The sequence below is a fragment of the Pseudopodoces humilis genome, chromosome 3, assembly GCF_049639895.1.
Source record: "Pseudopodoces humilis isolate 2021_Gansu_Grassland_sample_001 chromosome 3, ASM4963989v1, whole genome shotgun sequence".
Taxonomy (NCBI): domain Eukaryota; kingdom Metazoa; phylum Chordata; class Aves; order Passeriformes; family Paridae; genus Pseudopodoces; species Pseudopodoces humilis.
The window spans coordinates 89417481-89433003 of record NC_142202.1 but is presented as its reverse complement, the minus strand read 5'-3'; the positions used below and the strand labels follow the sequence as shown (position 1 = coordinate 89433003).

The window sequence follows — 15523 nt, the reverse complement described above, 5'->3', positions numbered from 1 at the left end:
GTCGCTGCTCCGCGGGAGCGGCTCACCGGCAGCGCGGCTGTGCGGGGACACTCGGGGTGCCACGGGGGCTGAGCAAGCGGAGCGGCTGCCAGGGCCGGGATTGCGGGGACACTCGGGGTGCCACGGGGGCTGAGCAAGCGGAGCGGCTGCCAGGGCCGGGATTGCGGGGCTCTGCTCGCTGCCGGGGCCGCACGGGGGTGCACAGCGCACACCGGTGCCCGGCGGCCGCGGCACCGCGGGAGCGGCACTGCCGGGAGCCCGGCTCCACGAAATCAGGGCACTACAGCAGCCGCCAGAGGGTCCGTCAGGCTCGCAATCCTGCCGTAAAAGCGAGCTGGTTTCCCGTAACGGGAATGATTGCAAAGAAGCGTTTAGTATACTTCTTGTAAGAGGGATTCGGCCGAGTTCCAAGACATGATTTCCCTTGAGGAGGGAAAGCAGCGCTGTTTGTCGTAGGTGAGGCACTGCAGAAGATCGGGTAGAAACAGAGTGTAAGATGCTGTAGCTGGCAAATGGTGTAGGGTATTGCACACCGCCAGAGATCGGGTAAGCCACCTGTAAATAGGAGCTGAAAGGGTCAAGAACAGCGGGAACTGTACAGTCATTCCTGGGGGAGGAAGCATTAGCCCAGGTCAGGTTTTAAATTCGGTCAGGCAAACCAGTTGGGAAAAGCTATTGCAAGGCTGATACCAAATTATCTTCATATTACAAAAATTCCCTGACACTATAACACATCAGAGATTGTGCTGGTCAGCGGAATTCTAATCAAATAGCTTGTACTTTCACATTTTATCTTTAAGAAGATTGTCCGCTGCAGTGAGCCCTTTTAAGGTGGTTTTTGGAAGCTGTGGGTGTGGGAAGTACAGGTCAACACTGACTGACATTTAATTTTCAGTTTAATTATGGATTATTTATATTTCACTTATACTAAACTATCTCAGAATTCCTGGAATATATATTTTTTCTTTTATTGTACTCATTGTGGGAAATAGATAAATATCAACAGAAATGAAGCACTAGAACAATTATTTTACTCAGTGTGTTACAGCAAAATTCCTTCTAATTTAAAATAATTTAGAATATCAATTGAAAGTAAACAGCTATTTTTGTCCTTTAGCATCCCAGACTGAATCATATTAAAGTGGATCAACTTTTAAAGTAAAATAAATTAACAAATTTAAGACAAAATCTAGGGCAACTGAATGTTCCCATTAGTAAATCTTTACCACTTTAACCTGGTTAGATGATAATGCAATGCAGAACACAAAACATCCAATGTATGTAATCAGGCTATGTGAGTCCCTTGGGATTGCATGTTGTCAGAAATTATCAAAATTCAAAACACACACAAATGAAAGTACAAACAAGGACAATGTAAATCCAAGTTTAAAAAAAAAATCACCAGTGGAGATGCAGATATAGGGAATTAATATTTTTCTTTGGTTCTGTGCCACTCACTTAAGAGGACATCCATACTTCCAAGCGCCTGTATTATCAGGAAATATGAAAATCACTACAGTGTTTCTAGGTTTGTATTTAATGTTATAAAACAATAAACAGAAAGCTGGAAGGCAAATACACTAAATCTGAAACTCCTGATCATCCAGGGTCTGGCTTTATGTTAAACTATCTTTGCAAACAGGTAGGCTTTTCAAACATCAAGACAGTATCTACTAGCTTTGTAGAGAGAACTTACATTCTTTCTTTCAAAAGGCAGGAGAAGATGGAAGTAAGCATTCAATATTTATTCTATCACATGCATTGTTGAGTCTGTGATTGTATTTACACAAGGAAATTCTGATGCTTTCTTAGGCTTTCAGAAGAAGATGAGGTATTTTCTGGATGCTAGTAGGTCAATCTGTATCATTCCCCCACTTTGAAAATAACATTATGGATGCAATTTTTCTGGAAGAAATAGGTTATTTGAGGACATGAAATTCAAAATGGATATAGGGCTAGATCCACTTGCGCACTTGGGTGTTGCAACACAGTTTTGTAATATTAAATTATGTTTATTTGATAGCCATCTATTTATATCTAAAAGTGACATGATGCAAAACTGAGCTTTTAGTAGAACCAAATGGTCAGAAAAACTGTTCACTCAGCATGAGAAAGCATCTCATTCTTGAGGGACATTAAGCATACCCAAACCTTCTTCTGAAACTGAGGAGGTTTCATAATAGCAGAGAGCATCCATTTCCTTTGAACTCTAAGGGAAGAGGCTGTTTGTCTTTCCCTTATTATCAAAGGAAGCGTGAGACCTAGGCTCAGACCCTCATCTCCCAGCAGCCAGTCTGGAGACTATTCCTCAATGACCTCCTGGTTGAGGAAAAATGTTTAAAAAAAATAAAGTTTAAGATTTCTAGATGTAGAATGGGAAAAGAGGAAGAGGGAGCATAGCCACTCCACATTGGAGCACACAGTGCTCTCTGGGGAGATGGAAGTGCTGGGCTCTGTTCCCTGCTCTGACAACTACTTCCACATTCTATTTTATGTAGTAATTGGGAAAAATACTGAAGTAGTCCCTGAGTGGGACATGTGCAATGGAAGCAACAGGAACCACTGTGCAGCTTATGTATGAATTCTGCAGAACTACACCAAATTTCAAGCACTAATACATTGGTCTGAAGCTATACCATCTTCTAGTAGCTAAAAAAATTAATTAGTGTATAATAAATTACACTACAACAAGCAGAGTTTCTGATTCAGGAACAGAAAGTTGGTAGATGGTTCACATTTATCACATTTCACAGATGCTTCTCTGTCAAGTGTGAGACTGAGCTGAGGGATCAGATACTGTCAAAGTAATGTTCACAGATCTCAGCAACATCCACCAAGGAAGATAGCCATCGTGAGATAAAAACAAGTATGTTGCTGTGCAAGGAAAACCTGCTTGCTATTTTTTCTTTTTCATATGATTATGTTGAAAAGCAAGGCATAGTTTCTGCAGTGTAACCAAGACCTGCATGCAAGTGGGGACAAATAATATTGTTTAATAACCATGCCAAAGCCATTAGCTCTTTTGAACAGCTTCTTAGTGAAACTGCTAACAAAAATGTGGATTCTTTCTGAAAGTCATTTAAAAATTAATAATATAATCAACATGACAGCCATGATATGTTATATACTAAATCCATTCCTTTATTCCTCATCCATTTTCTCTACTTATTTTTCCAATATGAATTACAGAATTTAATCTTGAAGTAGCTTACCTACATTATAGAAGCCAACAGAAATGTATTGGAGGTTTTGCAATGGGGAAACAGTATTTTGAGCTGTGAGTATCTGAGAAGTTACAGCATGGGGAATAGGTATTTTAGTTAAGTTTTATGCTAAAACCATCAGGAAAATATAAGTGCTCTTCTGTTATCATTATCTTGTTCCAAAATTAATGCTTCCTATATTAATACCTAAAAGGTCAGGATTTCATGTTCTCAAAATGGTCAATTATTGTATGTGAATGTATGTACCTTAGATGACTGTTGTAAGAAAACTTCCCAGTGTAAAGTTAAATCTTGTGTTCATTTTTAATTGCAGCTATTTTGTATTCATTCAGATATGGCAGACCCAGATCCTCCTGGTCTGCCAGACACAAAAGAGCATAACATGACAAAATAACTAGGATTTGAGAAAGGCATACAGAGTTTTATTTGCCTACTACACCTACAAGGCAAACCAAATAACAGAGGAAGAGACTGGAATAAGAAATCAGCTTCAAATCCTTTTCTCAGCCTCGTAAACTTTTCATTGTAGACTGTCTTAAATTATATCTTTATGTTTTAAGAGTTAACTAAATTACTCTTGCTATAAAAGCTATCAGTACTTTTAGTATTGTAATAATCATAACAATACATATTTAATTTGCTCCGGAAAGCAAATTAAAGTTCTAAGTAGCTTTTGAATCTGTGATGGGCATAGACTGTTTTCAAGAAAAAATAAAAAGGGGACATAGAAGAATTTTTTTTTAAATGGTATTAGGAAAATCTAAAACAGTAGTACTGATATTCTGCTTTTAGTAACAACAGTTAACTCTCCTGACTTATAATTTCCCTTCTTATAGAAATAAACAAGTTTTCAAACTGTTTCTAATTCCATGTTTTAGAACTAAATTTGAAGACTCAATCCAGCAATCAATCAACATTTATTCAAAAATACATATTCTTATAATCACACACCAGTTTTAATAATTAAATTATGAGATTTTCTCTTATAAAATCCATTTTGAGTTCCTTTATCATAAATTTGCTAGAAAAATATTCCCTTCCCAAGGTTTAATTTTCTTGAAAATTTTTAGCCAAAGCTGACTGAGAATCCTGAGAGCAAGATTATGAAAACACCCAGTAGTTATTTGTAAACAGTAAAAAAAATCCCAGTGATCTTTTTTTGAGAAGACTGTAAGCTTTGGGATGGTTACTTCAAATATGAATATGCTTTAAGCTAGACATAAGTCTTTTGCCATCTTTGTTAAAAATCTGTCTACATTTGTCAGAATTATAAGTCTTTGAGGTATAAATATCATCTGCTATCCCTGGCATCAGAGAATATAAAGTAAAGCTTTTAAAGTTTGTGTTTGATCTCACTGCTCTGGCAGGAAAACTGCTGCAGAACCTCCTACTGTCTTGATTACAAGTGATCTTCTAGTTTCCACCTCAATCTTATTCCTGGTCTTTGGGGTTTTTTTTGCAACAACAATGTTCATTTCCTTAAATTACCTTTTTTCCTTCCCCAGTGTATTCATAGCCTGTATTTTATCTCCTCTTGTCTTTTTTTCGTTCTTTCAATCTCTCTTCACCTGCTAGTAGTTCTTCTTTGCAAAGGTAAATAGTTTGATTTAACTATTTCTAGTGTTCAGGTAACTAACCAAGTTATTTTACCAGACTTTTTTTAACAAGGTTCAAATTTCTCAACTAAAATGTCTTCAATTGTATCTCTGAGAAATCCCTTCAGACTGGCTCCCCAAAGAGTCTCTCAGGGGTTTTAGGTCTGCCAGACCAATCCCCCACCATCACAGAATGACCAAGCAAATTTCACCCTCACAGCTCTTACCTCCACGCTCGGGACACCTACCATCCTCCCATTAAGGAGCTGACCAGGATCCTTCCGGCTTGGAGATCCAGAGGAAAAACTAATCTTTGCATTTAATCCTTGCTTGCCATGGTTTCAGGTTGATGGCAGTGCAGACAAGAGGCATGGAGAGCAGGGGAAGGCAGGCACCAGACCTGAGAGGCAGGAGGCTGTTCCACGTACAAGAGGAGGAAGCCGTATGATGTGAATGTGGAGAGGACAAACACCGGAACCAGCATGCTGCAGGAAAGGGCTGGAGAAATACACTGGGACTGACAGCCTGAGGGACAAACAGAGACTGTCAGAGTCTAGGAGCTGCAGCTGAAGAGCATTCGAGGGAGCAGCAGACTCTGGATAAAGACTACAGGAGAAGTGGACCTGCAAGGTAACTGTTGGGATTAGTAACCATCGGTGCTGGAGGAAGCGGACTGGGGGAGAGCTTAGGAGCCGACATGCTGGCATGAAACTGGTACTGCCTCTGCAAGAGGCTTTGAACAAGGTAGTTTAATGAACAAGAAGGGTGTGAACTGTGTGTGAGAAGGTTTCAGAGAAGATGGACTAGAGACAAGGAAGGGAGTATGCAGCCAGAGGCCACAGGGAGGCACAGAAATCAAAGAGACAGCTGGAACAAGTGCCTCAGAGCAATGAGAGGACTGACCAGGTGAACCTGGGAAGGGCTGTGACATGAAGGAGTGAAACAAGAACTGACAGAGCAAGAACAGAAGGGCCAAGGTCAGAAGACGAGTGAGGACTGGACAGAGAGGAAGGAGTTAGCAGAGGCGGGTCAGGAGCAGGCTGGAGGAGACATGGCAGAAACAGCCACACTTGAGAAGAATGAGCACAGGAAAGTGCATTCCCCTAAGGAGCCTGGAAGGAAATTTCACCCCAACTCTGGCCATTAGCAAATATCTGAGAGTTCCTCTAGAAAAAAAAAATACCTCCTCCCCTGTGTTACTGATTCATATGAGGAATACAAATGCTATCAGTCTCTCCCTGAAATCCAACAGAATTTTCCATGTTGTAGTTGAAGTGTCAAAACCTGCCAATGAGCTACACAGCAGAGCTTTTCCAGCTGGTTTTTAACAGTAGGAAACTAAACACAAAATTCCTGTTAAAATGCTTTTCTTAAGGCTGCAAAGTTAAGTGCTAAAATATTACCAAATCCTAGACTTAAGGTTCACCAGGCACCTTGGTTCAGCCTGTTTATTTGTATATTATGATGCAGTCATAATTATGTGATCATATACTATTACATTCTTAGTAATTTTCTTAAGAAAAGTCTTGCTTTCATTTAGTGCAAATGATGAGTGATATTCATTCCATAAACAGTTATTCAGTATTTTGTTTGTTATCCTCAGTTCAATGAGCAGCCCTAGAACTTAACTTACTTCATGCTATTCAAATACTAGTGTGAAGAAGGAACTATTATTTATTAGACTGGGTTTTGGTGCTCATCACTACAGTAGTATCTGACTGCTTCACTCCCATTACACAGGATGCAAAATAAACCAGGAGTTCCATTTTTTTTCTTACCTAGGTCAAATTGAGATGCCAGGGATCCGACTTTTAAGAGCCATTAAAATTATATATCGATAATACTCGGACTACAGCACACACAGGCTTCAGTAGTGAATGGCAGCTTAAGAACTTCTATAAACCCAGCTACATGCTTCGACTCAGGCACTTAGAAAATGGAAGATAAAAAAATATTTCAAACCAGTTGTTCAGCTCATTTACAATGACCCTGTGCCCACCCTTCAATCTCCAAAGCAGCACTCACTCTTTTTAAAGAAATAAGAGAGCTTCTGTCTTCCTGCTATCTCCTGTTTTATTCATTTATACGCTCTACAACTTCTGCAGCAGAACTCCTACACATAAGAGTCATCCTAGGAGCACTTCCACCCCATGATGAATACAGAGTGTGAAAATCCAGTACACCATCACACAATTAAAGCCTGTATGACAACGCAGACACATAACCCACTGAATTAAAACTGCACGTGTAACCTTTATTCCAGTGCTTGATAATATCTAAATACTTGCCTCTGCCAAACTATTCTTTTAACATCATACCCATATGTAGTGTTATATATAAATACAAATGGATAAGGGAGTCCCTTGCTGTATAAAGATGTACATTTATGTGCCACAGTAGGATGTTACACAATACAGCTCTGAAGAGTGACTCTTATGGCAGTGAAGGAAAAGGAAACATCTGCATTTAGACTATAATTACTATGCATCTGTGAGACAATTACTGGTCATTTTAAGTTGTGCAAACAACACTATCAACAAGATCAGAGCTGATTAATTCTTTTTATCCTGCTTTCAGCTACTGTACAGAATTTACCATTTATAATCACATACATAAAACATTTTTTCTTACAGTTAAGACTGCTAGCACATTCTAGCAGCATAGGTTTCTATTACTAGCTCTCCCAGAAGGACACTGGGATTTAAAAAAGAAAAGTTCTGAACAGCTAAAGATTTCATTTCTCAGTGAGGCTATGCAGCATGCATGTAGTAAAATTTTATCAATGAACACAAAATCCCAGTTAATAGAAATCATGGCAAAATGATGGTGGCAAAAAAATTATTTGACATTATTCAAGCCAGAGTTTCACAACTATTTTTTTGATACAACATTTGAAGAGTATTTTCTCTCATTCAGTTCTAATTTAGTAGCAAGTTAGCTTCAGCTCCAAGGACCAAGGGTACACTTCTACCTGCTTTGAACACTTTAAATGAAAGACAGTTAGACTAGTTTAAGTTCTCACATCATTTTCACTAAATAAGTATTTGCCATGGGAATGAAAATTGACTCAGACAAAATAAAAATGGTATGAAATCAGCTCACCTATCAAGAAAAATCCTGCTATATTAGAGGGCTTTGCCCACAGGTACAGGATGATTTGCAATGCTGTACAGAGAAATAACAGATTCTATGCAATTTTCAACCATGTAACTTTAAGTCTAAGTAAATATATTCAAAACAAGCATGATCTGTGATCTGTCACCACAGAGGACAAGCAATTCAAATGACCTTAACCCTCCAAATAAGAGCTAGCAGTGAAGTCAGTTAAGGTGCTCTAAATACAGATCTGTACTGTTACTGCTATGCTTATTTCTTATGTCTTTTTCTATTCATGTGTTATCAATTATTAGCACTATTGCAATTAACCTGTTTCTTTTGTACTATGCTTAATAGCTGTAGTACCTCATCTATAGGAAAAAAATCACTAGAAAGAAAACAATCATTTTAAATCCCAGATCTAATTCTTAACATACTGCTGTTGTGTTTTAGGAAAAAGTAGTTTTAAAATAGTAATGCAATCACCTCCAGGGCCTAGTGAAACTCATGGCAATACAGTTTTAAGAAATCCCTTCAAAAACCTGAACTGCCTAGGAGCTGGGCAAAGGGAGTGGAAGAAACGGGCAATTGCTATAACGCAATGGATGAGCTGCAGGGTGGAGAGGGAAAAGCAGCCAAGAGGAAATCGGGAGCAGGCAGCAAGGGAGGAGGTCACAGAAGCTGGAAGAACAGCGGAAAAATGAACTCTTTGGGCAAAACTGTTTATGAAGAATGTATCAGTGTGGAGTTACTTGCTATAAGAAAAGCAATAAAACACAGCGGTCCAAAAAAGAAATGTAAGCAGTCTCTTGGGGAAAGACCTGACTTCAAAGTCAACCTAATGGCCACTGAAAGCTTTCTCTTCATTTCAAACATGACTGGATTTAGCATTAATAGTCATATTTGCAGAGATCCTATGCACCTAAAACAGGTTCCTTGAGGTATTTTAAAGAATGTTTAAGATGGCCAAATGCTTAAATCTTGTTAAAAAAAATATGAAACCATCACCTAATAAACTGAGCTTCTCAAAATCCCCATCAATATCTTTTAAGCCTCTTCCTAGTTTCAGCTGTGGTAGTTATTTTGATTCCTGGTTGCTGGTACAGTGCTGTGTTTCAGATTTAAGGTAAGAATAATGTTGATAATACATTGATGATTTAGTCATTGCTGAGCATGGCTGACACTACATCAATGACTCTTCACCTTCTCATTCTGCCCTGCCAGCACAAGAAACTGGGAGGTGGCACAGCTGGGACAGCTGACTTCAACTGATCAAAGGGATGTTCCATGCTATATGGCATCATGATGAGCAACAAAACTGGGGGGAGCTGGCTGAGGGTGGCAGGGTCCTCCTGTTCAGGGACTGGCTGGGCATCAGTCAGCAGGTGCTGTGCAACTGCATTGATGCATGGACATCGTTTGTTTTGTACATTGCTTTATAATTCTTAGTATTTTCCCTTCCTTTTTGGTCTGATTAAACTTTCTCTTGACCCACAAGTTTTACCTTTTTCTTATTCTCTCCTCCCATCTTACTGGGGGGAGTGAGCAAACAGTTCTGTGGTGCCATCCCTGTTTAGCTGCTTACCAGGCTAAACCATAGCAGTCTCAAAAATGAAAAAAATGCAGCTCTTATTTCCCTTTTTATAGGGATTCACATGATCCCTGTTTTTGTTCATTATGGCTGTGCTCAAGCTGTCCTGAGATAGGATCTGTGCATGTGTGTGTGCACACGTGCATGCAGAATCTGACAGCTCACAGCTTTGTCATACATTTGAGAACGTTAATATAATGTTAATAAAAATGCTGAAAGTGAAAGAGGGCATGATAATGTTTTGCTAAGTTTGCTTCTAAATGCAACACAAAGGAGATACAATCCAGCATGAGCAGATGTCTCCAAAAGAAAGAAGATATGAATGCAATCTATAGATTAAATAGCTAGTAGTTGGAAATGACCAAGTCTTGTGCAGGGTGATGGGCAATATTTGCATCTCATACGTTTTAGGTCATTCGAATAGCATGTAAAGGACATAGTGATATTGGAAAATTAGTACATAACATCAGAGTAAGAATAAATGAAAATTAATGGAATTGATATTATTTAATGAGACGTTAAAAACTCCTAAAGGGCCCTGCAGAATAACATCACCCATATAAAAATCATACATTTCTCAAGTAAGGTGTCAGAAATTAGAGACTTCTGAGACTTCTATAAATTATTTAGTATCAGATATTTAAAAAAAACTCTTAAGTGTTTTTCAGACAGAATTCTAATACTGATTTTCCCACAAGTTCTAAGGCTTAAACACAACATATAGTTAAAAACCAGGATAGCTGAAAAGACCATGAATGGGAAAGCCTATGGTTTTACAAGCATTAAAAATTGATCAAACTTTTCTTTCATGCTTTCTTCATCAGGGTATTCATAGTGCAAGTTTCACTTTAGCCATGAGATTAGTCTCAGTGGAGCCAAATGAAGCTGCTCAAATCAGTTTTTTTTCAGACGTGACCTCCCAGACATCTGACCTCTCTCTGTTTTCCTTGTAGTAACTTGTAGCAATGCTGCACCCACCCCTAAGGAGCTAAATTGCTTCAGCAAAGGCCAGTCTTTAAATAATTAGAAACAGGTAAATTAGGAGACCCTGAGGAATACCTACAATCAGCAGTGGTTCTGAGATCATTATTTGTCAACAGTTTATTCTTTGTAGGTTTTTTCAGAGATACTTTCCTTTGTAACAATATTCAGTAAATAATCACCTCAATATATGCTGTTGCTACAGTTCTGGGGCAAAATAGATCATCTTTGGATGTGCAAAGTACAATGCCTTTGAGTAGAAAGAGGGCTTTCAAGTCTGAAAGTGAAGAAAACAGGTTTATCTATCACCCTGTCTCTGTAGTCTCATCTACCACTTATCTTAGAGTGATCATGACAAGCAAAAGTGCAAATTTTGGTACTACATCTCATGATTGTAAATAATCCTTGGTGGCTGCACAAGACTAAATTTAGGAGCCCTTCAAATTGTTTAACAACAGAGATGTCAAAAGATGCTGCTTTGCATCTCGTTTCAATTATGTTCATAGACATACAAACATCATTTGGCAGAACTGTACATCTAACTAACCCTACAGCTCAGGAGCCACATGTTTACACAAACTCAAGGCCACCTGTGAATAATCTGCAATGTTTTATACTTTGCTTTGGAGCACAAGTGCTATTTAAAATATAGATAATATTTTGAAAATGCTTGTAATAGAACCCTCAGTTTAAAATCTGCCCTGGAGAAGTATTGCTGGGCAGCAGCACACTCACAAGAGATTTTTGCACTTTCAGAAAATTTAATTACCTATACAGAATCAGGTACTCAGCTTGTGAAAGGAGCAATATGTAACACTCCCTTGACTTGCAGGCAGTCACACCAATCTAAAAAACACGGTTCTGTTTGCTCTCAGGAGTTCTCCATCATGTTCAAAAATTCAAAGTACACGTCAGTAATAGGTATCTGTACTCTCCTCCACATGAAGCTGATGTAAAACTGTCACCTATAGAGAATGTCAGCACAAGTAATGCAGCCACTAATGAGAGAGTGACCTGCTGGACATGAGATATGACAACATAGCCTAAAAGGGGAAGCCTCAGCACTGTGTTCATGTTGCACTAGAGTAAGATAAATAAAAATGAAAATGGCTTATAAACTTTGTTTGGCAAGGATAAATATTAGCACAAAATATATTTAATGTCTCTATTAATGACCTGGAAGGTGTAAAAAAACAATTAAATTTTCAGATAAAACTAATGTTCTATTTCTCCAAACATCTCCTCATGTAGATATTCAAGTGGAGCAATTATTGTCTTCAGCAGGATTACTCCCATCCAAACAATTACAACTAATTTAATTCTGACAAGATCAGGAACAATACTGGAAAGATCTCAGATTGCTATGCAGGAAGTAAGAAATAATACAAGCAAATTCAGATAATTATAGCAGCAGCTAGGAAACTGCAAAACAAGATTTAGACACAACAAAACCAACCAAATACAAAATAGTCTAAATTAGCAAGAATAAGAAAGCCTAGCATCTAAATATCCACCAAAGCTTTTAATGAAATATCTGAAAAGTCTTTATGCATATATCTTAATATGACAACAAAACAGGCTAACATATTTCAGGACTTAAAAATTTGCTGGAGCAAAGGAAAAGATTTCCATAAGGTCTTTTATAGCTACTTTGGAGATACCATTCTTGTCAGAAAAAAAGGGGAACAAAAAGGCATGAGTAGGGACAGAAAACAAACCAAAAAGGAGAACTGTTCTATGAGAGAAATTATGTCTTCTGGTTAGCAGATATCGTACACTACTTTTTTCAAGTGATGATTCAGCAGAATATGGCTGTTAATGTAAACATCAAGACAACAGATGATTTATTTAGAGTGGTTCAAGTGGGCAGAGCTAGGAATAGAAGGGGAGGAAAGGGAAAAGAAATTATACAGATTAAAAAGAGCATTTCTGGCACTGAATCATGTAAAACCGTACAAAGATGAAGGTCAAAAGTCTCTCAACTTCAAGGCATTGAGACTAAGTGGCATGAAGGTGCAATAAACTGCAGGATGGACATCCTGGTGACTGCCTGGAACTTCACAACACTGCAGTGATTTGTCATGGCAGTGGCATAAACCTTACTCACCCTGTCACCATGGCATTAATAATACAGTCAGAATAACTTACAATGTCCATGAGAAATTAAATTGGTGACTTATGTTTTCTGGATTGTAGTCTAACAAAGAAAATGTATTTTTTTTTGGTAGAAATGTGCATTCATCAAGGCTGTAGAAGGAAAAGCTATCAAAAGAACTGTATAACTCTATAAAAGATATGCAGCAAAAGCAATTTCAAGGGAGTGACATAATGATGACAGCTGAGAGAAGTTTTCTCTAAATCTGGGATTTATTGTTGTTTCACTGAAACCTAGGACACCCTAGGACACAGTGGTAGATCTTAGCAGACACATGAAATTATACAAAAATGAGGTTACATAGTAACACTGCACATTTTCTATTCTTATTTTTTTTTTATTTTGCTAGTTCTTAAGTCCCTGACATGCTACTGACTTTTGGAAAAAGCAGAGCTTTCTTAGCTTCACTAATCCGTTCTTCCAAGCTTGTTTTGCTGCTTTACACCATTTCTACAGTTTCAGCTCTTTAATTCAGTGGCACTGATGCTCTTTTTCCAATGTTAGTAATCACTGGCAATTGGTTACAGCCTCAGCAGTAACAGGCAGGCTTACCCTTGGCATAGGCCTACCATGGAAAAGGGACTAAACAGAAAAGGGAATGAAAAAAACAAACCCAAGAGAAGTGGTATGAAAAATAAGGACTGATGATGGAAGAGGTGAAAGAAGGACAACAGAGCAGAGGAAGGACCAGAAGTGAATAATGAACAGAGGGAGCCTGGTGGGAGGCTGGAGACCTAATAACAGAGCTAGACAAAGTAGTCCAGAAAGTAAGATAGGATGGGAGTGAAAGGGAGATGGTTGAGAAGAAAGTGACAGCAGATCCTTTAAGAAGAGTAGAAGACAAATCCATCAGATAAATCACAAAAACATGAGCAGTGTAAAATAAACCATAAATAGAAGCAAGAGAGAACAGAGGGAAATGGGGACTAGTGAAGTGAAAGCAGAGGAACAAATCCAGATAACAGAGAAAAATTCTGGCAGTTGTTGGCAACTATGGCTTTCTTTGAAGAAGTTGCTCTTTCTCTCAGGCAATGTAATTCCACTAAGGAATGCTTCCTCAAACCATCTTCAGGGCTCACTGATAATTCTTGGTGCTCAATTAACACTAATCTAGAAAAGGCTCAGTTAGGTTCCAGCAACTGCAAGATAATCTGGTTTAGGGTATACTCAATATTTACCTCTTCAATAATACTGACTTCATAGAAGTTGTTCAAGCACCATAACACCAGCACAGAAAAGTTATTCAGAGAATGTGTCAAAGCAATGAGCTCTCATTAAAAAGAAAAGAGCATTATGCCTGCAGAACAGAATAAGTCTTCACGTAAATCTACATTAGGAACTGTATGTCTCAACAAACTGTCATATTTCCATACTAAAAGTAGGTTTTCAGTATTAAAAGAACTGTGTGTAAATCAAGCTGAGGAGAAAAGAATTATGAGATTTGATCTAAGTTTTGTTGAGCAGAAAGATTGTAAACACTGTATAAAGTAGAAGAGACCTCAAAATTGGATCTAGTAATGATATTTAGTATAAATCTGTTTCAGTACATAGCATCTCTGTTAAATCTGAGTAAGGAATTTCAACAAAATGCACATTTGCTATAAAAACCTGTTAAGTAATATCACTATAAAACTATCAAATTAAATATCTAATTTGATTATAGTCTATAGTCTAAATAATAAATTTTAAAAACCAAAATTGAAAGAACCCTCTTCAGAACTGGATTATTTTTTAGAGTTATGCATCAACATTAAATACAGTCTTAGCAATTTTTGTCTGGATTTGCTGCCGAATATGAGAACTGAAAAGGTTTTTAAACTGAGGAAGAGAATATGAATAGCCAAAAAATTAGAATTATATTACATGCCCCTAATTATAAGTGTTTTTATAACTTTAAGTGCTATTTATCCCTAAAGGTAGAATACTTACAGGCTTTCGAGTGGGGGTGACTTGAACAGAATGGTAAAATTCTGGTTGGACTCGGCTGCTTTTCTTGATTTTTCTTTTTCTTACAGAAGTTTCCTGCTCACTTAGATGGTGAGCTTCCACCACAGGCTGTGTTTCCTCCAGGCGAGGTGTTACACGTCTCCTGGCATGGCGAGGACTGGATCTAAAGCCCTGTAAGAGAAAACGCAACCATTGTGTTTGGCATCTCCCAAAATGGAGATGTGTAACAACAGCAAAATCATACAGGATCTTAACAACAGCTCAAGGGACAGGCATGCTCACCTTAAATTAACATAATGTCCATATACACTGCGTGTAACAATAAAGAGATGTTGCCAAGTGCTGTTAATATCACATTTGATTTATATCGCTCAATTATATGTATTATAGACACAGACAGTAGCAGTAACTCCTGTTGCTTTTCTTTATAAGCTCACACTTCTAGTTATTTATAACTAAAAGGTTCTAATTTAAAATTTATAATTACAATTTTCCAGGTTAATTCTTGGCCTCATGAGAAATGGTTTTAGGGAGCATGGGCTGAAAATGCGGACTTCTTTCCTGAGAATGAAAGTGAAGAAAAATTGATAGGTGGCAACAACTATATCATCTCAGAAATACGGGTATATTTGGCCAAATTAATAAACTCAGGAAAAGCTGCCCTTCAGAAATGTTTTTTTTTTTTTCTGGGAAAACCTCTGAGCATCATCCAGAATGTCACATGGCCTTACAAAATTTTATTATTTTAATGGCAACATGTATAATTCTGTCCCTTTATTGCTACTTGCAGAGCATTTCCAATGAGCATTCTCTCATTTCACTGAGTCCCCTCATGAGCATGCACAAGTCTGACAAGGGCCATTTGTACTGAATACAATGTTGGTTGATATTAAACTTGGCCAGGTTGTAAATAATCATTCACTCAGTCATATCA

General features: G+C 38.0%; 1 protein-coding gene across 3 annotated transcripts in view; it reads right to left on the bottom strand.

The window, feature by feature from the left end:
- The window catches only part of DST (dystonin), a 284904-nt gene that overhangs the window by 254369 nt on the left and 15012 nt on the right, over positions 1–15523 (bottom strand). For all 3 annotated transcript variants that reach the window (XM_088053354.1, XM_088053348.1, XM_005518112.2), the window contains exon 3: positions 14572–14760. In XM_088053354.1, coding sequence (XP_087909480.1) covers positions 14572–14760 — 189 coding nt within the window. The remainder of the gene's footprint in view (positions 1–14571; positions 14761–15523) is intronic.